The sequence below is a fragment of the Neolamprologus multifasciatus genome, chromosome 6, assembly GCF_963576455.1.
Source record: "Neolamprologus multifasciatus chromosome 6, fNeoMul1.2, whole genome shotgun sequence".
In the NCBI taxonomy this organism is placed as follows: Eukaryota; Metazoa; Chordata; class Actinopteri; order Cichliformes; family Cichlidae; genus Neolamprologus; species Neolamprologus multifasciatus.
In genome coordinates, this window is record NC_140444.1 from 23,332,853 (window position 1) to 23,350,670 (window position 17,818).

The 17,818-nt window shown below is 41.3% G+C and overlaps 1 protein-coding gene across 1 annotated transcript; it reads right to left on the reverse strand.

The window, feature by feature from the left end:
• Nucleotides 1–2,629: 2,629 nt before the first annotated feature.
• On the reverse strand, nucleotides 2,630–15,184 carry LOC146517033 (hydroperoxide isomerase ALOXE3-like). The gene is made up of 14 exons (XM_085162399.1): nucleotides 14,929–15,184; nucleotides 13,905–14,109; nucleotides 13,687–13,768; nucleotides 13,340–13,462; nucleotides 13,146–13,249; nucleotides 12,571–12,737; nucleotides 12,296–12,439; nucleotides 11,802–12,005; nucleotides 11,532–11,618; nucleotides 11,257–11,426; nucleotides 8,995–9,116; nucleotides 8,655–8,755; nucleotides 7,847–8,017; nucleotides 2,630–7,674 (listed from the first exon to the last, which is right to left on the reverse strand). The coding sequence occupies exons 1-14, from the start codon at nucleotides 15,079–15,081 to the stop codon at nucleotides 7,495–7,497; spliced, it is 2,013 nt and encodes a 670-aa protein (XP_085018525.1). The 5' UTR covers nucleotides 15,082–15,184; the 3' UTR covers nucleotides 2,630–7,494.
• Nucleotides 15,185–17,818: the final 2,634 nt, after the last annotated feature.

Consider the following 17,818-nt stretch of genomic DNA (forward strand, 5'->3'; position numbering starts at 1 on the left):
TCACTGAGACTGTTATGGTTCGACGTGGGGACTCAAGCGCAGGACTCCAGAATCAGCTGTACACAAGAATTTATTTACAGAATCCACCAGGTGTTTATACAGGAAGTGCAGGGCAGTGCTATATACAACAAAGTGAGGGATGGGGCTCCAGGGAAATCCAAAGGGGTAGTCACTCGTTCTCCAATTCTTCACACTCACGACCGCAGTTCCACTCTCCACACTCGACACAATAATTCACACAGGGAAGGTATTCAGGAGGTCTGTAGACGAGGAAACGAGAATTAATTACAACGTTCATGCTGCTGACGTCGACTGAGAAAATTGTCAGGCGGTGGAAGGAATACTTCGAGGACCTCCTTAATCCCACTGACACGTCTTCCGAGGAGGAAGCAGAGTCTGGGGATGAGGGGAATGACCCGCCAATTTCCGGGGGCGAGGTCACTGAGGCAGTTAAACAACTCCTTGGTGGCAGAGCCCCTGGTGTTGATGAGGTCCGCCCCGAGTTCCTGAAGGCTCTGGACGTTGTAGGGCTGTCCTGGTTGACACGCCTCTGCAATGTTGCGTGGAGATCAGGGGCAGTAGCCCTGGACTGGCAGACCCCCATCTTTAAGAAGGGAGACCGGAGGGTGTGCTCCAACTACAGGGGGATCACACTCCTCAGCCTCCCTGGGAAAGTCTATGCCAGGGTGCTGGAAAGGAGAGTTCGTCTGCTAGTCGAACCTCAGATACAGGAGGAACTATGCGGTTTTTGTCCTGGTTGCAGAACACTGTACCAGCTCTTTATCCTCTCAAGGATACTTGAGGGTGCATGCATGGGAGTTTGCCCAACCAGTCTAAATGTGTTTTGTGGACTTGGAGAAGGCATTCGACCGTGTCCCTCGGGGTGTCCTGTGGGAGGTTTTGCGGGAGTATGGGGTGTCTGGCCCATTGCTACGGGCCATTCGATCCCTATACAACTGTTGCAAGAGCTTGGTTCGCATTGCCGGCAATAAGTCGGACTCGTTCCTGGTGGGTGATGGGCTCTGCCAGGGCTGCCCTTTGTCACCGATTCTGTTCATAATTTTTATGGACAGGATTTCTAGGTGCAGCTAAGTGGCAGAGGGCTTTCACTTTGGAGGCCTCAGAATCTCATCTCTGCTTTTTGCGGATGATGTGGTTCTGTTGGCTTCATCGGGTGAGGGCCTCCAGCTCGCACTGGAACGGTTCGCAGCCGAGTGTGAAGCAGCGGGAATGAGGATCAGCACCTCCAAATCTGAGGCCATGGTTCTCAGCCGGAAAAGGGTGAAGTGCCCACTCTGGGTCGGGGATGAGTTCCTGCCCCAAGTGGAGGAGTTCAAGTATCTCGGGGTCTTGTTCGCGAGTGATGGGAGAAGGGAGCCGGAGATCGACAGACGGATTGGGGCTGTGGCTGCAGTGATGCGGACGCTGCACCGGTCCGTCATGTGAAGAAGGAGCTGAGTGTAAAAGTGAAGCTCTCAATTTACCGGTCGATCTACGTCCCTACCCTCACCTATGGCCACGAGCTGTGGGTAGTGACCGAAAGAACGAGATTGCGGATACAAGAGGCAGAAATGAGTTTCCCCCGAAGGGTGGCAGGCCTCTCCCTTAGAGATAGGGTGAGAAGTTCGGCCATCCGGGAGGGGCTCAGAGTAGAGCCGCTGCTGCTCCACATCGAAAGGAACCAGCTGAGGTGGTTCAGGCATCTGACAAGGATGCCTCCTGGGCGCCTCCTGGGTGAGGTGTTCCAGGCATGTCCCACTGGGAGGAGGCCCCGGGGCAGACCCAGGACACGGTGGAGAGATTATATCTCTCGGCTGGCCTGGGAATGCCTTGGTGTTCCCCCAGATAAGCTGGAGGAGGTGGCTGGGGAGAGGGAGGTCTGGGCCTCTCTTCTTAGGCTGCTGCCCCCGCGACCCGGCCCCGGATAAAGCGGATGAAGATGGATGGACGTTCATAATAGACTCTTGACTTAACTGAGCTGTAGCTTTGACTCTCTCTGACGCATGGTAGACAACGATCCAACGAAGACCAGCAGACTCCTGCTGGCTCAAATGCCAATTGCCTTGATGGGCATCACGCCCTTCCGTGGGTGTGGGCCGAAGGCGTGAAGCCACAATGAGTTCCGCCCTGGTGACAGAGAGGAGGAGAGAGAGAGCAAGAAAGATAAAAAGGTAGAAATAGCCAATCAGCGTCCTGCTGATCCCCCAGGCCGTGAGAGAGACCATTTATGATGAAATTTTGATAAGCTGGATCAGCTGAAGGGCCAGATGCATGTTTCAGGTCCAGTGTCAGGTCTTTGTTGAATTTATTTATATATGTTATACATATATGTTAAAGGATGACTTTCAGATGTTGATCTGCTGTAGATAGTTTCTTAGGCCTGCTACGTTCTTTTGTCTTCCACTTGTTCAATTACCTCAATTTTTTGGAGGATACACTGCATACTATATGCCAGGTTTTTGGCTAAGAGCTAAGGCATTTTCTATAAATTCAGTGAAAGATATTGGAATAAATTATATTTTAAAGGAGGCTACCAGTCATAAAATGTAAAGACAAAGTTAAAAGTTAAAATACCCTCTTTGCTAAGCGGTGTGTATTTAAATGACCACGGCTGACCCAATGACATGAAGATGCTTTCAAGTATCTTTATTCTTTTATTTACCGATTGCTGTCACGTTACATACACAGCTTGCAGCTGAACACTAATACAACAACAACAAACAGCAGGCAGAGCAGATTTTAAGCTGGCGAGGCGTGACTGTGATGTAGCGCAGGTGCGTCTGCCTTCCCTGCTGCGGCACCACCGACCACGCCCGCCACAGTGTAGATACAACACTGGTTCATCCTTTGAGTTAGGTGACTTTTTATGCTTGAATGATTCTCAGGTCACTGTTCACAGGCACCTACATGTTCAGTGAGGTGCCTAGATCCTCCACTTTTAAATGTCTCACAGCGCAATGCTTAGCATATTTTGGTTCCTGCAACTGGTCTGTCAGTTATTGTCTCCCCCGAAACACTTCTCTTGTGCTTTTGGAAATCAGTTTTTTCCATTTCTATTTTATGTTTTTCCCATTTCCGTTGTGTTTTGCTTTTGCAGCGGTTTTCTTATTGCTGGTGTTTTCTTTAGTTGCAGTCCGTTTGGCCTCTCAGGGCCACCGTAACCACCAGTGTAATGTGCCTCTACATAGAATTGTATCCTTGTTGGACTGTTTATAGGAAAATAAAAATCTGTTATTTTTGTTAATGAGCCAGAATAATAACTAAACAATGGCTCTTCTGTGAGCATGGTCATGAAATCAAAGTGGGTAGTGGTAAATACAGTTAAGTTGTTTTGCCTCCGTTAATAATTATATTAGAAAAAAAAAAGTTATGTGGTGATGTTTGTTCACTGATTTCAGAAGTTTGGTGGGCTTCAAGTTGTTGGTCGATCTATGGGGGATACAAAAGTGGAAAACGTATTCATGTGCAGCAAACTGGAATGAAGGGCAGAGTTTCCTTACACGAGAAAAAATATGTTTGCACAATCATCAGTCAACACTCACTTTGCTGTAATGTGTGCAGCACAATAGTTTTTGTGTTACATATCAGTAGAGTTAAAGAGAAAAGGATTTTAAATGTGTCTGCAAGTGCATAATCCTCTGGTAAAACCAAAATGTTCCTACTAATACTTATCACTCTAGTTTTCTGTAGTAACTATTGGCACATACTCAGTTAAAAGGCACTTCAGTGCAGTAACAGCACTAAATTGGTTCATCAACCACCCTGAGACAACCTAAACATTAGACCAAAGGATTAAAAATACACTGATTCGGGTACCACTTCCTGCTACAGTGTAAGGTTACAGTTAAAAGGTGTTTGTTTGATTGTGGCTTTCACTGAATTTATGTTTTAGAAGGTGAAACTAAGTGTGAGAATAGGATTACAAAAACTGCCTCTGCTAGTCATGCAGAACAGGTATGAAGTGAATCGTATTCACGAAATTGTTATTCTCTCAATTCCAGTAAAAGGTTATAAATTAGGATCAAATCAATAGCAAGAGCAGACTCGTTTTAAAGTATGAAGTATAAAGTAATTTCATGACCTGCATGATTCAACGGTCTTGTCGACCATTAAAGGGTTTAATGTATATTTATATAGATACACTACACTCTGAATCCTTCCAACATCATAACAGAATTCTGATGCTCCCTTTAAAAAAAAGAAGAAAAAAAGGCAGGATTGTGTCCTTAGTTAACAAGAAATATTATATTTCACTTTCCAACATTTGGAAGGGGGGCATCTTTTCTAAATTGGGATTTTGCCTGAAATGCTATCCCTGCTGAGTTTATAAATGCCAGCTTGGCAGATTTTATTCCAAGATGAACACAAAAAAGAGTTTATAATGATCAGTGTAGTTCTCTGTTGTGCTTTGCTGAAGTGAGCAAAGTTACTTTTGTACACTAAAATATAAGATGGTCATTTATATAAAATATAATCTTCTAATATTCTAAATGTGCCAATGAAGTGTTTATTACACTGTGCAACAGAATAACAACTTAAAATAGCTTCCATTAGTTGCAGGAAAAAAAACTAAACTAGTTTACCTAAACTTTAGTTTACCTAAAATACAGTTTCCCTAAACTTTAGGTAAACTAAACTATGGATCAGAACGTCAGGAATGTAGTAGGTTGACTGTAGCTCAGGAGCCAGAGCAGCCAGTATTGTTGGGTAGGATACTGAACAATAAGTTGCTTTTTAATGCATTCATCAGAGTGTGAAGGTGTGAGAATGCTAGCTAGAAACCACTTATGGTGGCTGTAGCTCAGGAGGTAGAGCAGGTTCTGGCTCCCCCAGTCTGCATGTTGGGCAAGATACTAACTCTAAGTTGCTCTCTGATGCATCCAGGAGTATGAATGAGTAGTAGTTAGTTAGTGAGAACTTAAAAGCACAGAAGAAAGTGTTTGTGTGATTGGGTGAATGCTGTGTAAAGCGCTTTGAGTGCTTTGAGTAGAAAAGCACTATATAAGAATCAATCCATTTACCACTTACCATTTACTTAGGCAAAGAAAGAAAGTGCTTGTATGAATCTGAGTGACTAGATGAATGAGGTATGCTCTAAAGTGCTATGAGTGCTCAAATTGAGTAACAAAGTGCCACGTAAGAACCAGTCCATTAGTCATTTACCAATGTGTGAAGGGCAGAAAGTAACAAGTTTTGTCACTCGTTAGCTGGATTGCAAAAACAAATGAGAATTAAAATCCACTTAGAAGTCGAGGAGGCCTGCAAGCAGTCAAGGACAAATTAAGTTCATTCAGCACTAAATGTGTGATTAGGTGAGTTCAGGAGTATTATGACTACATGGTCAGCAGCAACCTCGAAAAGCAATAAAATTGGTATTATAAAAATATCTCTCTTTTTTGCAAGAGCAACACCACTACCAGGCTGTGCCCAACATAGACAGCAAAATCTATAATAGTGACAGCCATTGAAATGTTATGCTTCTGAGTTATTCAGATTTTAAATACTGCGCATAGTGAGGTGCTGAACAAACAGTACAATACACGGTAATAGTCATGTTCAAGTACACAAACCCGCTGTCCTGTTTGGAATCTGAACACTGTGCGACATGGGGAAGTTCCAGACGTCTCTTGCAGGGACCGCAAATTTCAGGGAAATTTCTGCTTTCCAGAAGAGATATGGCAGCGTAAAATGTTGCATCCTACAAACAGACAGAGGAAGTGAGAGTCTCCACAGACTGTTGAAACTTCAGCACAGTTACAAATTGCAAATACTCTTCTGTTAGAATGAAGACAATTTCCTTCCCCCCAAAGTGGTGCTTCAGGTTTAGATTTTTCTGCACGTATCACAGACCACAAATGAACATAGCAATTTTAGTCTCTTATTTAGCAAAACAGATCTTGCATATATTACACAGAACTCAGAGGGCATCTATTCATTTATGCATTGATTAATGAATACCTTTATTCATTATTAAATGAATAAAGGTATTAATTTAATAATAAATATCATTCAAAAACCTTATTCTGAGAAACGATATAACAGATTTTAAGAACAAAACAAGAAATTAAGAATTTAGTCCCAAGATTCTTATTTTTTTTTAAACATTTTATTATTATAACTGCTTCTCCCCCCTATATCCTTTATAAGGATAGCATAACACAAGTAGGTAAACTACTGTATACACTGACCAGCCACTTTGTTGTGTGCAACTGTTCAGCTTCTCGTTAACATAAACATTTAAAAAAACAACAACAACAACAACAACATTTGGCAACAACTCAAAAGCAACCTGCAACCTGAAGTTCAAACCAAGCATTAGAAAGGGGAAGAAAGCTGATTTAAACTTTAGACTTGGCATGGTTGTTGGTGCCAGGCAGAGTATTAGAAATCAGAGGGAAAATGCCATCAGAAGTCAGCCAGCAGTGCTGGTTTGACACCAGATCCAGACCCGGCCAGACCTGTCTGCTATGTGGGCAGTAGGATAATGTTTCATATCACAAAACTCACTTCATCTCAAAAGAGGTTTCTTGAGATGACAATGAGCTGTACTTAAATGGTCACAGTCATCAGATCTCAACCCAGTAGATAAGCTTTGATTCACATCATGGATGTGTAGCTGACAAATCTGCAGCAACTGAAGAATATTTCTAACACCTTGTTCTAGCTTTGTACTAGCAAGGTGTACCTAATAATGTGCCCAGTGAGTGTAAAGTAAATTGATATCATCACATTCTGAATTGAGATGACTGTTGTTGGGATTTGGTGCTATATAAATTGAACTGAATTGAATATAATCACATTTTTGCCACTGAGATGGTATCTACACAAAATACAGTGGCCTATGTAAACATCACTCTATTTTGCAGTGTTAAATAAATATGCTACACATGTCAACAGTATAAGCAGGCTAATGTGGATAATGCAGACCCATCTTGTTAATTTCTGTGAGCCATGTGTGTTTAATCTGTGCTATGCATTAAATGAGGGTTTAGAGAACTGATCATTTAGAATATGATGATAAACTACAATCACAAAAGATTTCTGCAAAGAAACCAAGTGCACATTGGTGGCCGAGATTAAATAGCAGTCTCAGACGAAGTTTAGGGTGTTCATGTTGTCTAACTCACCAAAAAGCTGTTTGTGTTTAGCTCAAGAAAATTGAAACATTAAAATAATGAAAATATAAATGAAATGCAGTAAATGTTTTCTAAGAAAAAAATACACCATGATCAGGAGATCAACTGTTTCAGAACAGACACCCCAAAAATCAAACATTTTTCATTTCAAATCAGAAGATGATTCAAGATTGTAATGCAAAAAAAAAAAAATCACATTTTAACACAGATGAAAAAAATGTACAGTTTAGTATATAGTGATTATAAGTAGTAAGTTCTTTGTTCTATTTCATCAGTAAAAGTCAGAACGTAGAGGTCTTTCCCTGCTGTTGTTTGAAGAGGGAACTGAATTTTGTCTCACAGCTAAGTCTTCTAATATTCAAATGGCCACGCTGTTTTCCAACTCTGCCGGATCCATGTAGGTGTATGGTACTTCTAAACGCTTGTTTCTGGCTTTAATAACTAAACTTAAATCTTCAAGCTCCATCTGAAAATCCTTTAGTATTTTGCGAGGAATTTCCTCAATGAAATGTTCCTCCGGGTACTGGCCAAGAGGGACCTGATGAGAACAATGATACATTTAAGTTTTCTTCAACAAAATTCAATTAAAAAAATTCTTTGTTTTTAATCAAAATAGGCTCTTGGAATTATTGTATACAGTTGTAATGTGTTTACAAAAATTAAATTCAGACATAATTCCTGTCATTCTTAATGAAATCTTTGCTGCTTACAAAGTCACTGGACTGCTTGCTGAGCAGCCACACGGTGGCCATGCCCTGAACTGTTACATTGACGTCAGGGAAGGTCGCCAACATCGTGGCCTCGCTTGTCGTCCCCTTTGTGGTCGGTGGTGGGAGTTGCAGGGAGATGGGAGTGTTGGGCATCCAGCCACCATAGTCGTACTGCATTTGATCAAGAAGTAAAAGATAACTGCTTAAAAAGTAAAATGATGGTGTAATAATGGAGTTTAATGTATAATTCCTTCTTTGTTTTTTTTATATTGGTAATGCTTCCCTGTAGTTTTATGGTACTATTTATATAATTATTCACATTTTCTCTTTGCATGACCAGTTTAGTTTAACTTCACTGATTTTGGGAGAAATGCCTCAACAACTGCAGCTTGTCAGTACCATGACTGGGTATAAACAGAGTGTGTTAGAGAGCCAGAGTTTCTCAGATGTAAATATACATAAATACAGGTTTGGTTTTAGAGCAACACATGCTCCCATCCGGATGACATCTTTTTCAGAGAAGGACTTACATATTTCAGCAAGACAGTGCTGAACTCCATATTGCATCTATCACATCATAGCTTCATTATGGAAGAGTCCAGATGCTGAACTTGCCTTGCTGCAGACTAGACCATTCACCAGTTGAAAACATTTGATACATCATGAAATGAAGAACAGGATAAAGACCCAGGACTGTTGAGCAGCTAGAATCCTAAATGAGATGGATCATCATTGCTCTCCCAAAGGTCTCCTAGGTTCTCAGATGTTCATGCACTGTTAGCAAAACTGTGTTTATACAAGGACTCACCTGTCCAGAGTTCACGGCTGCATGCTGGGCTGAGCAAGTGAAGATCACCATGGTGACAAACTTGACCAACTCAGTCACACAAGTAAATGTCTGAGGAATTCCTGTTGAGCAGAAACCCCCCCCCCCCCCACCCCCCCCCCCCCCCCCCCCCCCCCCCCCCCCCCCCCCCCCCCCCCCCCCCCCCCCCCCCCCCCCCCCCCCCCCCCCCCCCCCCCCCCCCAGCATCAATTGCATTGAGGTGAACAAACAAAGATTGGATTTATGTTTGGATTATAATCATATATACTAAGGATCAATCAACTTTATCATAATAAGAACTGAACATTTCTTTGAAGCCAACCTGTTTCTGCTTGAGAAAAGAAACCATGTTCAAAAATGTCCAAAATCCATTTCTGAAGTTCAGAGTCCTGCTGGACCTCACTGTCACTCTTGTAGTAGTAGCCGAGCATTCCCTGCACAAACCTTTAAGAAATTGGATGAAATATGCTTTCATTATTTATTTCATTCATTTTACTTAGGGATGGTAGATATCTGTAAGTATTAGACACACATTTCATTTTAAGAGAAGTACTAACACCTTCTGAGAAACTTTAATTAAAAAAATTGAACAATGTTTAACATTAGTCTGTACTTAATATACTAATCTCTCATCTGAGTGTTTACGGGAACCACAGAACTTCTGTGGTACTTGCTTAGCTTGATCACTCAACCATCCTAGGCGGCACCTCCTATTTTGACCTCGGGACTTCCAGGCCATACTCCGCACCGGCCACTTGATTATGGCGCTCCATGCCCCTGCCTGCTAGCATCTTGCAGTCTGCTCTTATCTGCTGGATTGTCTCAGGGCATTTTTACATAGCATGCAACTGGGGTCTTGCTGATGTGATAGACTCCAGCCTCTATGGAGCTTGTTCCTGTGCTGCCAAGATTAGTGTCTCTTTGTTTTCTTTCACTTTCCAGCTTTGTCCAGTCACTGATAGGATTTCTGGATGTCAGCCACTTCCTCTATCTGCCGGTACATTCCCCGGCAGATAGAGGAATGCCCCACAGGAAGTGGTGGGGCATTCCTCAGCCAGCTTCTTCAGCCAGTAGGCTCCTCTTCATACTGGGACCCTTTCTTGAATGGCTCTGTTCACGGAGGTTGCTGTGGTCTGCTCTTAGATCCACTAGCCACTGAGCATTGATGCTATGGGTTGGGGTCCTTCTCCCATATGCTCTTCCACTATTGCTCTGTTTCCAGCCTTGGTGCTGCTGTTCTCATATTGTTCCCCTGCCATTAAGAGTACACCATGACTGGTTCTGTGGAGAACAGCTGGTTTATTCTCCTGCTTTCTATCTCTTTGGTGTACCTCTTCAAGTTTGCCGAGGTTGTGAGTCTTTGCTTGGCCGTAGCACCTTTTTCATTGCACCTTTCTGCAGCTCCGATAGTTGGCTAACCTCCCTACGTGCTACCCTTATCTTGGCCACTGCTCCTTGTGGCTGTTGAACTTCTCACTGATCACTGTTGCCGTGGTGTAGATCAGCTGGTTAGTCTCAGCCTTGTCCATAGTGCAGCATTCACATCATCTAGTATAGGGGTGTCAAACTCCAGGCCTCGAGGGCAGGTGTCCTACAGGTTTTAGATATCATGCATGTGAATTGAATGATTAGTTCATAACCAGACCTCTGGAGAACTTCAAGACATTTTGAGGAGGTAATTTATCCATTTAAATCAGCTGTGATGGATCAAGGACACATATAAAACCTGCAGGACACCGGCCCTCGAGGCTTGGAGTTCGACACCCCTGATCTAGTAGATCTTCTGAGGGTACTTCACATAGTCTTAGTAACAGCCATGAAGGATCCAGGTTTCCAGCTTTGCCATGATCTTATCTCTCAGGTCAGTTCCTCTCGCGCTCAAGGATCCTTCTTCATCGCACTTGGGGCCCCCACCCAATCTCAGGTGGAGGTGATGATATCTCCCCCTTGACTTGTCATCCTGGCTTCCCCTTGCCGTAGCATTTGTGTTGTACCTCGTCAATCTCTAGCTGTCTGAGCAGTTCCATCTTCTGAATGTTGGAAAACATTCCCCAAGTTGTTTCGCCATCAATCTGGATGCTGGGTATCGAAGATTCCATAGGTCCCTATCCCAGTCACGTAACCTTTCCACTGGGTTACTTGCTTAGTAGCATTCCAACAGCGCCTGTTTTCATCTCTTTCTTAATTTTTGTGTTCATTTTTTTCAATTAACTTTTATTGGGAAACCAATTGAAAAAAGAATGTTCCCGGTCCTGGGCCAACTCCCAGAATCCAGGAGGAGGCCCAGGGGCAGACCCAGGACACGCTGGAGAGATTATCTCTTGTCTGGGGGAACACCTTGGTGTTCCCCAGACAAGCTGGAGGAGGTAGCTGGGGAGAGGGAGGTCTGGGCTCTCTGCTTAGGTTGCTGCCCCCGCGACCCGGCCCCCGATAAGCGGAAGAAGATGATGGATGGATGGAAAACAGAATTGTAAAATGACATAAATAAAATAAAAATAATAAAACTAACAAATAATAAAATATTATTGTTATAACAGAACTGCAGCAGCTTGGTGGCGTCATTAAGAGGGCAAAACTACCATACCTGTGGATGATATCCCAAACCTTTAGGCCATCATCCCTGTAGTAGAAGTTTGGCACAGCCTCCACGCCACGTTCAGCAATGTCATCTGTTATACAGAGGGAGCTGTAGGTCATTGAGGACACTGACCTCTTCAGGATTGTAAACATGCCCTCTCCACCTGATGATGCAAACTAGAGAATGGGTAGCTCACAGTTAGAGACAAATGTTGTACATGACACTGAAAAAGAAACAGTTATTTAGGTAAAGATCTGGTGAGTGTGCTGTTCTTTGCGTACCTGAGTGAAATTGCCAGTGTCAGAAATGAGAAGGCGTCGAGCTAAGAAGTTGATCTGCAGAGTGTAGCGTGTGTGAGGTTTGAGGAGCTGAGGGAAAGAGGGAACTCTGTTAGTGCTAGATTGGGGCAAAACTTTGGCATTTATTATGCTGAGGTACGCTGTTGCACAATCAAATGTCCTTTGTGGACACATTGATAAACTCAAATGTTTTCAACGTTATTTAAAATTATTTACAAACCAAAACACTGAGTTTCAGCAAACGTCAGTTACCTTGTACAGAGGATGCACCATGGGCACGTTGCGCAGCAGTGACACTGCAAAAACCTCGGCCAGCAAATGTGTGCGCAGCAGGTGAGCATTGAGCTGATGGTGATTGAAATCTGCACTTCTCACAAAAGTCTTGGCTATCAACCAGTCGTACTCAGAATCAGTAGGAAGAAAGATTGGATTGTTATCTGATGGAGTCTGCTTCAGCTATACAAGGACAGGGACAAGTGATAAGTCAAATTTTAGTTTATTTAATATCTGTCTTTCTCCTACAGCATGTCTTTTGTCCTTCTCCCTCTCCCCTCACTCCCAACTGGTCGTGGCAGGTGGCTTCTGACAGAGGTTTCTTCCTGTTAAAAAGGGAGTTTTTCCTTTCCAATGTTGCCAAAGTGCTTGCTCACAAAGAATTGCCTGATTGTTGGGATTTTCCTCTCATATTTACCCTAGAAAATATATATATTTTGCTATGTAAATAAAGCTAATCTGAACTGAATTACCTGAATAGCAATCGGCATTAGTTTATTGTCAGGAGCTTTGTGGAGCAGGACGAGAGGAGCCATCAAGTACTGCTTCTTCCCATTGATGGTGTTTGCTTTTACTCCATCCAGAAGCTTGTAGTCACACAGGAATATGTTCCCTTTCTGTTTGAAAGTTCAGGTTATTTCAGCAGTGTGTATATTCAGTGAATGTGTAAGTGCATTTATTGCAATGACCAAGTAGCTGATTTAAGAAACATTTCTTTCTCCTTTTTTTTGTGTCTTTCTACAGTCACCTTCATTTCATCTGCAAGGTTGCAACGACTGCGGGGAAAGACCATGTCATCAGTGACAGGGAAGTTACTGGGCAGGGTTGTACAACACTGGATCAAAATGGGGTTGACACCATTTAGAAACTGGTAGCCAAAGAAAGCATCCTCTTTCCAGTGTTCCTGAACATATTCTGCAAAAGAAAAAGAAAAAAAAATAGCATTTAACAACATGTTCCTTTTTTAAACTAGCCTACAAATTTTGCTCCATTTCTAACTTTGTGTGAAATGTATAAAAAGTCATAAGCTCTCTCTGGTGAGCTTTATTAGATATTGAAACCATATTCTATTTGTTAGATCACCTGTCATAAGATAAAATGAGACTTTATATTCTCAGTTTTAAACATCAATCAATAGCTATAAACATATATAATATGTATGTTTTTCCAGAACAGGCTGTCTAATGTTCTTATTATTCAGGAAAATCGACCCTGTATACTTATATAGTAACACTTCAAAGGTAACAGTTAAGTACATATTATTATACATATTATTATGCACACAGTATAAGTACTCGATACTCCAACTATGATGTTAATTACCTGATATGTCAGTCTTTTTGCAGCAAAACACTCGATTGATGCTGTCAATATTATCCCACTTCTCCTTACGGTTATCCAGTCCCTTCAGCTTCAGCTCAGTCAGTCTGAAACAGAAGAGCACATTCATCTTATTTCTTTATTATATTTAACATAGTTATAGTTTTGATAGGTAAAGAGAAAAAAAAGAACTTCACCCTGTGGAAGCAGTGTAGACAAACTCTGTAGTTTTGGTGAAGGAGAACTGAACCTCAGATGGCAGAAAAACTGGGTTTTGTGCCTTCAAGGAGTGAGGTATTCCCTCTGCAGATGCATCCCAGCTGAGAAATAAAATTGCAGTTTCAATTCACAAAACATGATATACGGATAATATAGTTTGCAATGCATTTTTAAATTAATCTCAGCAGACAAACTATATATTGTAATGCTTCATTTTAAGGATAAATATCATTAGTATTAGGATATTCAGCTATAACTGGAGAGCATTTGTATTCCAGTTTCAGGGGCTGTAAAGCTAAAATGTGTATAAGCTCTGAATTCTCACCGATAGTCTTCCTCTCGCTGATGAATCTCCTGCTGCCGACTGTACCTGCCAAGATGATGGTTGTCTTCAAAGACTCTCAGAGCTAAATAAGAAAAAAATGGTTTCAAGTTGTTCTTGTAAATATGGTATATTGGGAAACTGCTTCAGCCTCATTACAAACTTTGTTTTAAACCTTCAATGGTTTGAACAAGATTTAAGATGAGCACAGTTTCCCAAACCTTTTCCATCTTTGAAGCGGTGCACCTTGCTATCAGCAATCCAGCGGTAGACAGGAAAGATGTAGATGTCTCCTTCAGGGGATTTCACTTCCACCTTGGCACAAAACCAATCATCTTCTGGGAACAGTGGGAGAGACTGTTTGTCTAACTCTATCAGCACAAGCTTTCCAAGGGAAGTGGAGCAGGACACCTTAAACTTTGATACCTAAAGAAATGACATAGCAATTTGCGCTGAGCTTCAACACTCGAGCATACAATTCCTCTTATAATGTACTGTGGTCCATGAAGTGAACTGTTTGCTTTGACCATCTTCATGGTGATAGATTTCAACTTTACATAAACCACAGTTAATAATTCCCTTATTTCCCTAAAAGTTTGCATGTACAATATCATATAGGGAACTGTTGGGTTTAATATTGAGGAGGGGTAGAGGAGGTAATCAACTTTCAAAATAACAACACTGATCTGGCCGGCATCTCCACGGCAGATGCTTCCTGTCAACCTTCTGACTTTCACTTCTCGTCTGGAACACCAGACCCACATCCTGCAAGAAACTGTTCCTCTTTTTGCAGAGACAGCAAGAAACTGTTCCTCTTTTTGCAGAGACAATTTTGCAGTTGCAAGCAAACATGACTAACCTCTCACCTATAAATTAGTCTATCTACTGTGTGTGTGTGTGTGTGGGTGTCAGCATGAAATGCACTCAGTTTCACCCCACCAGCTGAACCTTGTAACCTTTTCCACCAGACAGAAGGCCAGCACGTACACATTTAAGATTATAACAAGCATTCAAAAGCATTTAAGATTACTGATTTAACTCAACAGTTTAATGTGGTTATAACTGCACCTGTAATAAAGGCTAATTGGGTACCAATATGTTTAAACATCTGAATACAATATCAATACTGCAGATTGTATTATTAATGCAATGGTAATGATGATGATTATTAACAATAGCAGCAAAATATTTCTCTAATCCCCACAGAACCTGAAAAAATCATGGAGATGGTCATCCCAGACTTACAGCTCCTATGACGAAGGATGAAGTCCCTTTCAAGCCCATGAGCCACTTGCGATCACTTTCCCCATCTGTGCCCACCAGCTTAATGAAGACATTGTTAAGAGTAGTGGAATTAAGGCGATCGCCAGTGAATACGGTCACTTTATACTGCACCATTTTTCAGATTCTGGTAGGGGGAGAATTATAATCACTCTTAGCACTAATTTGAAAATGTAAGCAGTTAAAATTGTGACATCACAATTAAAAGAACATAAAGACATTATCTAAATGCCTTTTTTGACCCACAATTTCTGACTGAAATCCTGTGAAAACCTCTCTTACCTTTGTCAATGAGACAAGGAAGTTTCTTAGAATAACTGTTCTGTCAGAACTTACCCCTACAATTTCTCTTTTTATTTACTCGGTTTAGTGGGAGTGTCCAGTCAGTTGCATCAATCAGGTATTGTGATGAAATGCCAAATAAGGTTATCCAAATAATAAAATCTGAAAGAAGTGTTATCTTATTCATGTTAATTATTAGCTCTGCCAATGTTGACTATAAACTGCACCACTCTTTTTATTGAGCTGTCAAAGCCCTTGACACTGCTGATTTGTCATTTTCCTAGAAGTTATTGGAACTAGGCCTTTCAGATGAAGGCTGGTTTACTAATTACCTTCCTGACTACACGCAGTGTGCAGTTTAACGGTCTCTCTTTGAGTTTTTAAAATGTCACTAATGGAGTGATCTGTCTTACATTATTTGATATTAATGTTAAGGGTGTGGGACAAAAGCTAAATATATTTTATAATTTATATGTAGATGACACAATTATTTTTGTGCTCCTACCACCAACATGATTTTCCAACAATTACAATTAGCTTTTGATTTCATTTTAAATGGAAAAAGGTTATGGTGTTTCAAGTACACAGAGTATGGGCAAGTATTTCCCTCTATTGATACCCTTTCAAGGTTTTTCTATTGAAACTCATAAAAATACTCTTTACTCCTCCTTGACAATGGTGATATAGTTTGCATGAATAACCCTGCTCCTTCTCTCTATCTCTTGGACTCTCTTTATTATGGGGCATTTAGGATCTAGAAGTGGCTGTAAACCTTTAAGACACCGCTGTACTTTACAATCTCTAGCTGATTTGTCTTCATTGGAATCACAAAGGATGTTCCCTCACTCTATATGACTATTAACTGGGATTGTATCTATAAATATATGGCTGACTTATACCATTTTATCTTAAATCTATTTCTGGTTTATACAGTTCTTGTCAGATTACATATTCAGTTATAGTCTGTGGTCTCAAGATTTTTTTACACTCACAGTTCCATCAGTTCATACAGAAGGATTCGCAGCTCTTTCACTTGATTTTGTTTGCAGAGTTTAAAAGATGTGTAAGTGATTTTGTGAATTCCCTCAATGGGAACTTGTTCTTGATTTTAATATAATTCTTAACGGACCAGTTTTTCGCTATTTGATTCTGTTGTTCTGATTCTGATGTTTCTTTTTATTGCTTCTACTTTATTGCTTGAATTATGTGAAAAAGGTTTCTCTAGTAAACAAACAATGAGTGTTAGTAGGATTACCTGTTTGAATACAGGTTAAAAATATATTTAGGTCAGTGGTGATTTCTTGCACATGACGATGAGTATGAAAATTATCATAGTTATCAGATCAGCTATGCGAGGTAAAGACTGAGGACCCAAGTGCAGGATGGAGTAATTGAAGGTTGCACTTAAAATCCTGCAAATATTCCATGAAAAAAAAAAAACAGCACAACTAGTGGGATGAGTTAACCAAGGGTAATACACAAGGTAATGAGTCAAGAGGATTCATGCTGGAAACCCACTGGAGACTGGTCTGTGCAAGTTCTCAGTCATCTGGGTCATGATAGTCTAAGGAGCTTGGAAAGAAAGTAACTTTAAGTTTCTTGAATGAAGGATAAAAGTCTCAGCTACATCCTCCAGTGCAAGAATTTCTGTGTCTGACCTCATAATACATGAAAAGAAGGCTGTCAATCCCCTGAGCAAAGACCAAAACATCACCATATTACCAACAGATAAGGCAAGGTGCACTTTTGTTCTTATTATACCCAAGATTACTACACTCCTCAGCAGTGTTGGGGAGTAACGGAATACATGTACCGCCGTTACGTATTTAAAATACAAAATATGAGTAACTGTATTCCGTTACAGTTACCGTTTAAAAAGGTGGTATTTAGAATACAGTTACTTTGTTGAAATAAATGGATTACACGGCGGTACTTCCCTGTTTCATATTGTCGCGGGTCAGGCCTGTTTGGGTTTTGTTTGACAGCTATGTTCTGTTGTTCCAGGCGGCAGCGTTACGGTTGCCATGGTTACAGGGTGACGCTCTCTCTCTGCGTGTTTCCTGGGTGAGAGAGCGCCTGTTGTTGTTGTGCTAAGCTAATAGCACAACAAATACATATCACCGTCTGTACCCTGGGGATACTATACCCTGTATATTTTGACTTCCATCATATCAAAAACTTTACTGTGTTCACCAAAAAAGTCCCAAAACGTACACTGGATTCAAATAAAATCATAGTGTTCCTTGATGTGGCTTCCCTTTTCACTTGTATCCCTAAAACTGAGGTATTGTCAGAAAAGCAGCACAGCTCCTTAAAAAACAGAAACAGCCGATCAGATTTGCACGCTGTTAGACTTCTGCCTTACCACCATCTATTTTTAATTAAACAAGTGTTTCCAAAGACAAAAATATGGAAGCGCAGTGGGCTACACAATGTCACCCTTTACATCGAAGAAGTGGAAAGTAAAGCTCTTGGCTCTTTCAAATGGACACCACCTTGCCACTGGGTCAGATACTTGGATGACATCTTATCTTTGGCCTTAGAACTTCTGCAGGGAGCCACCATATTATCG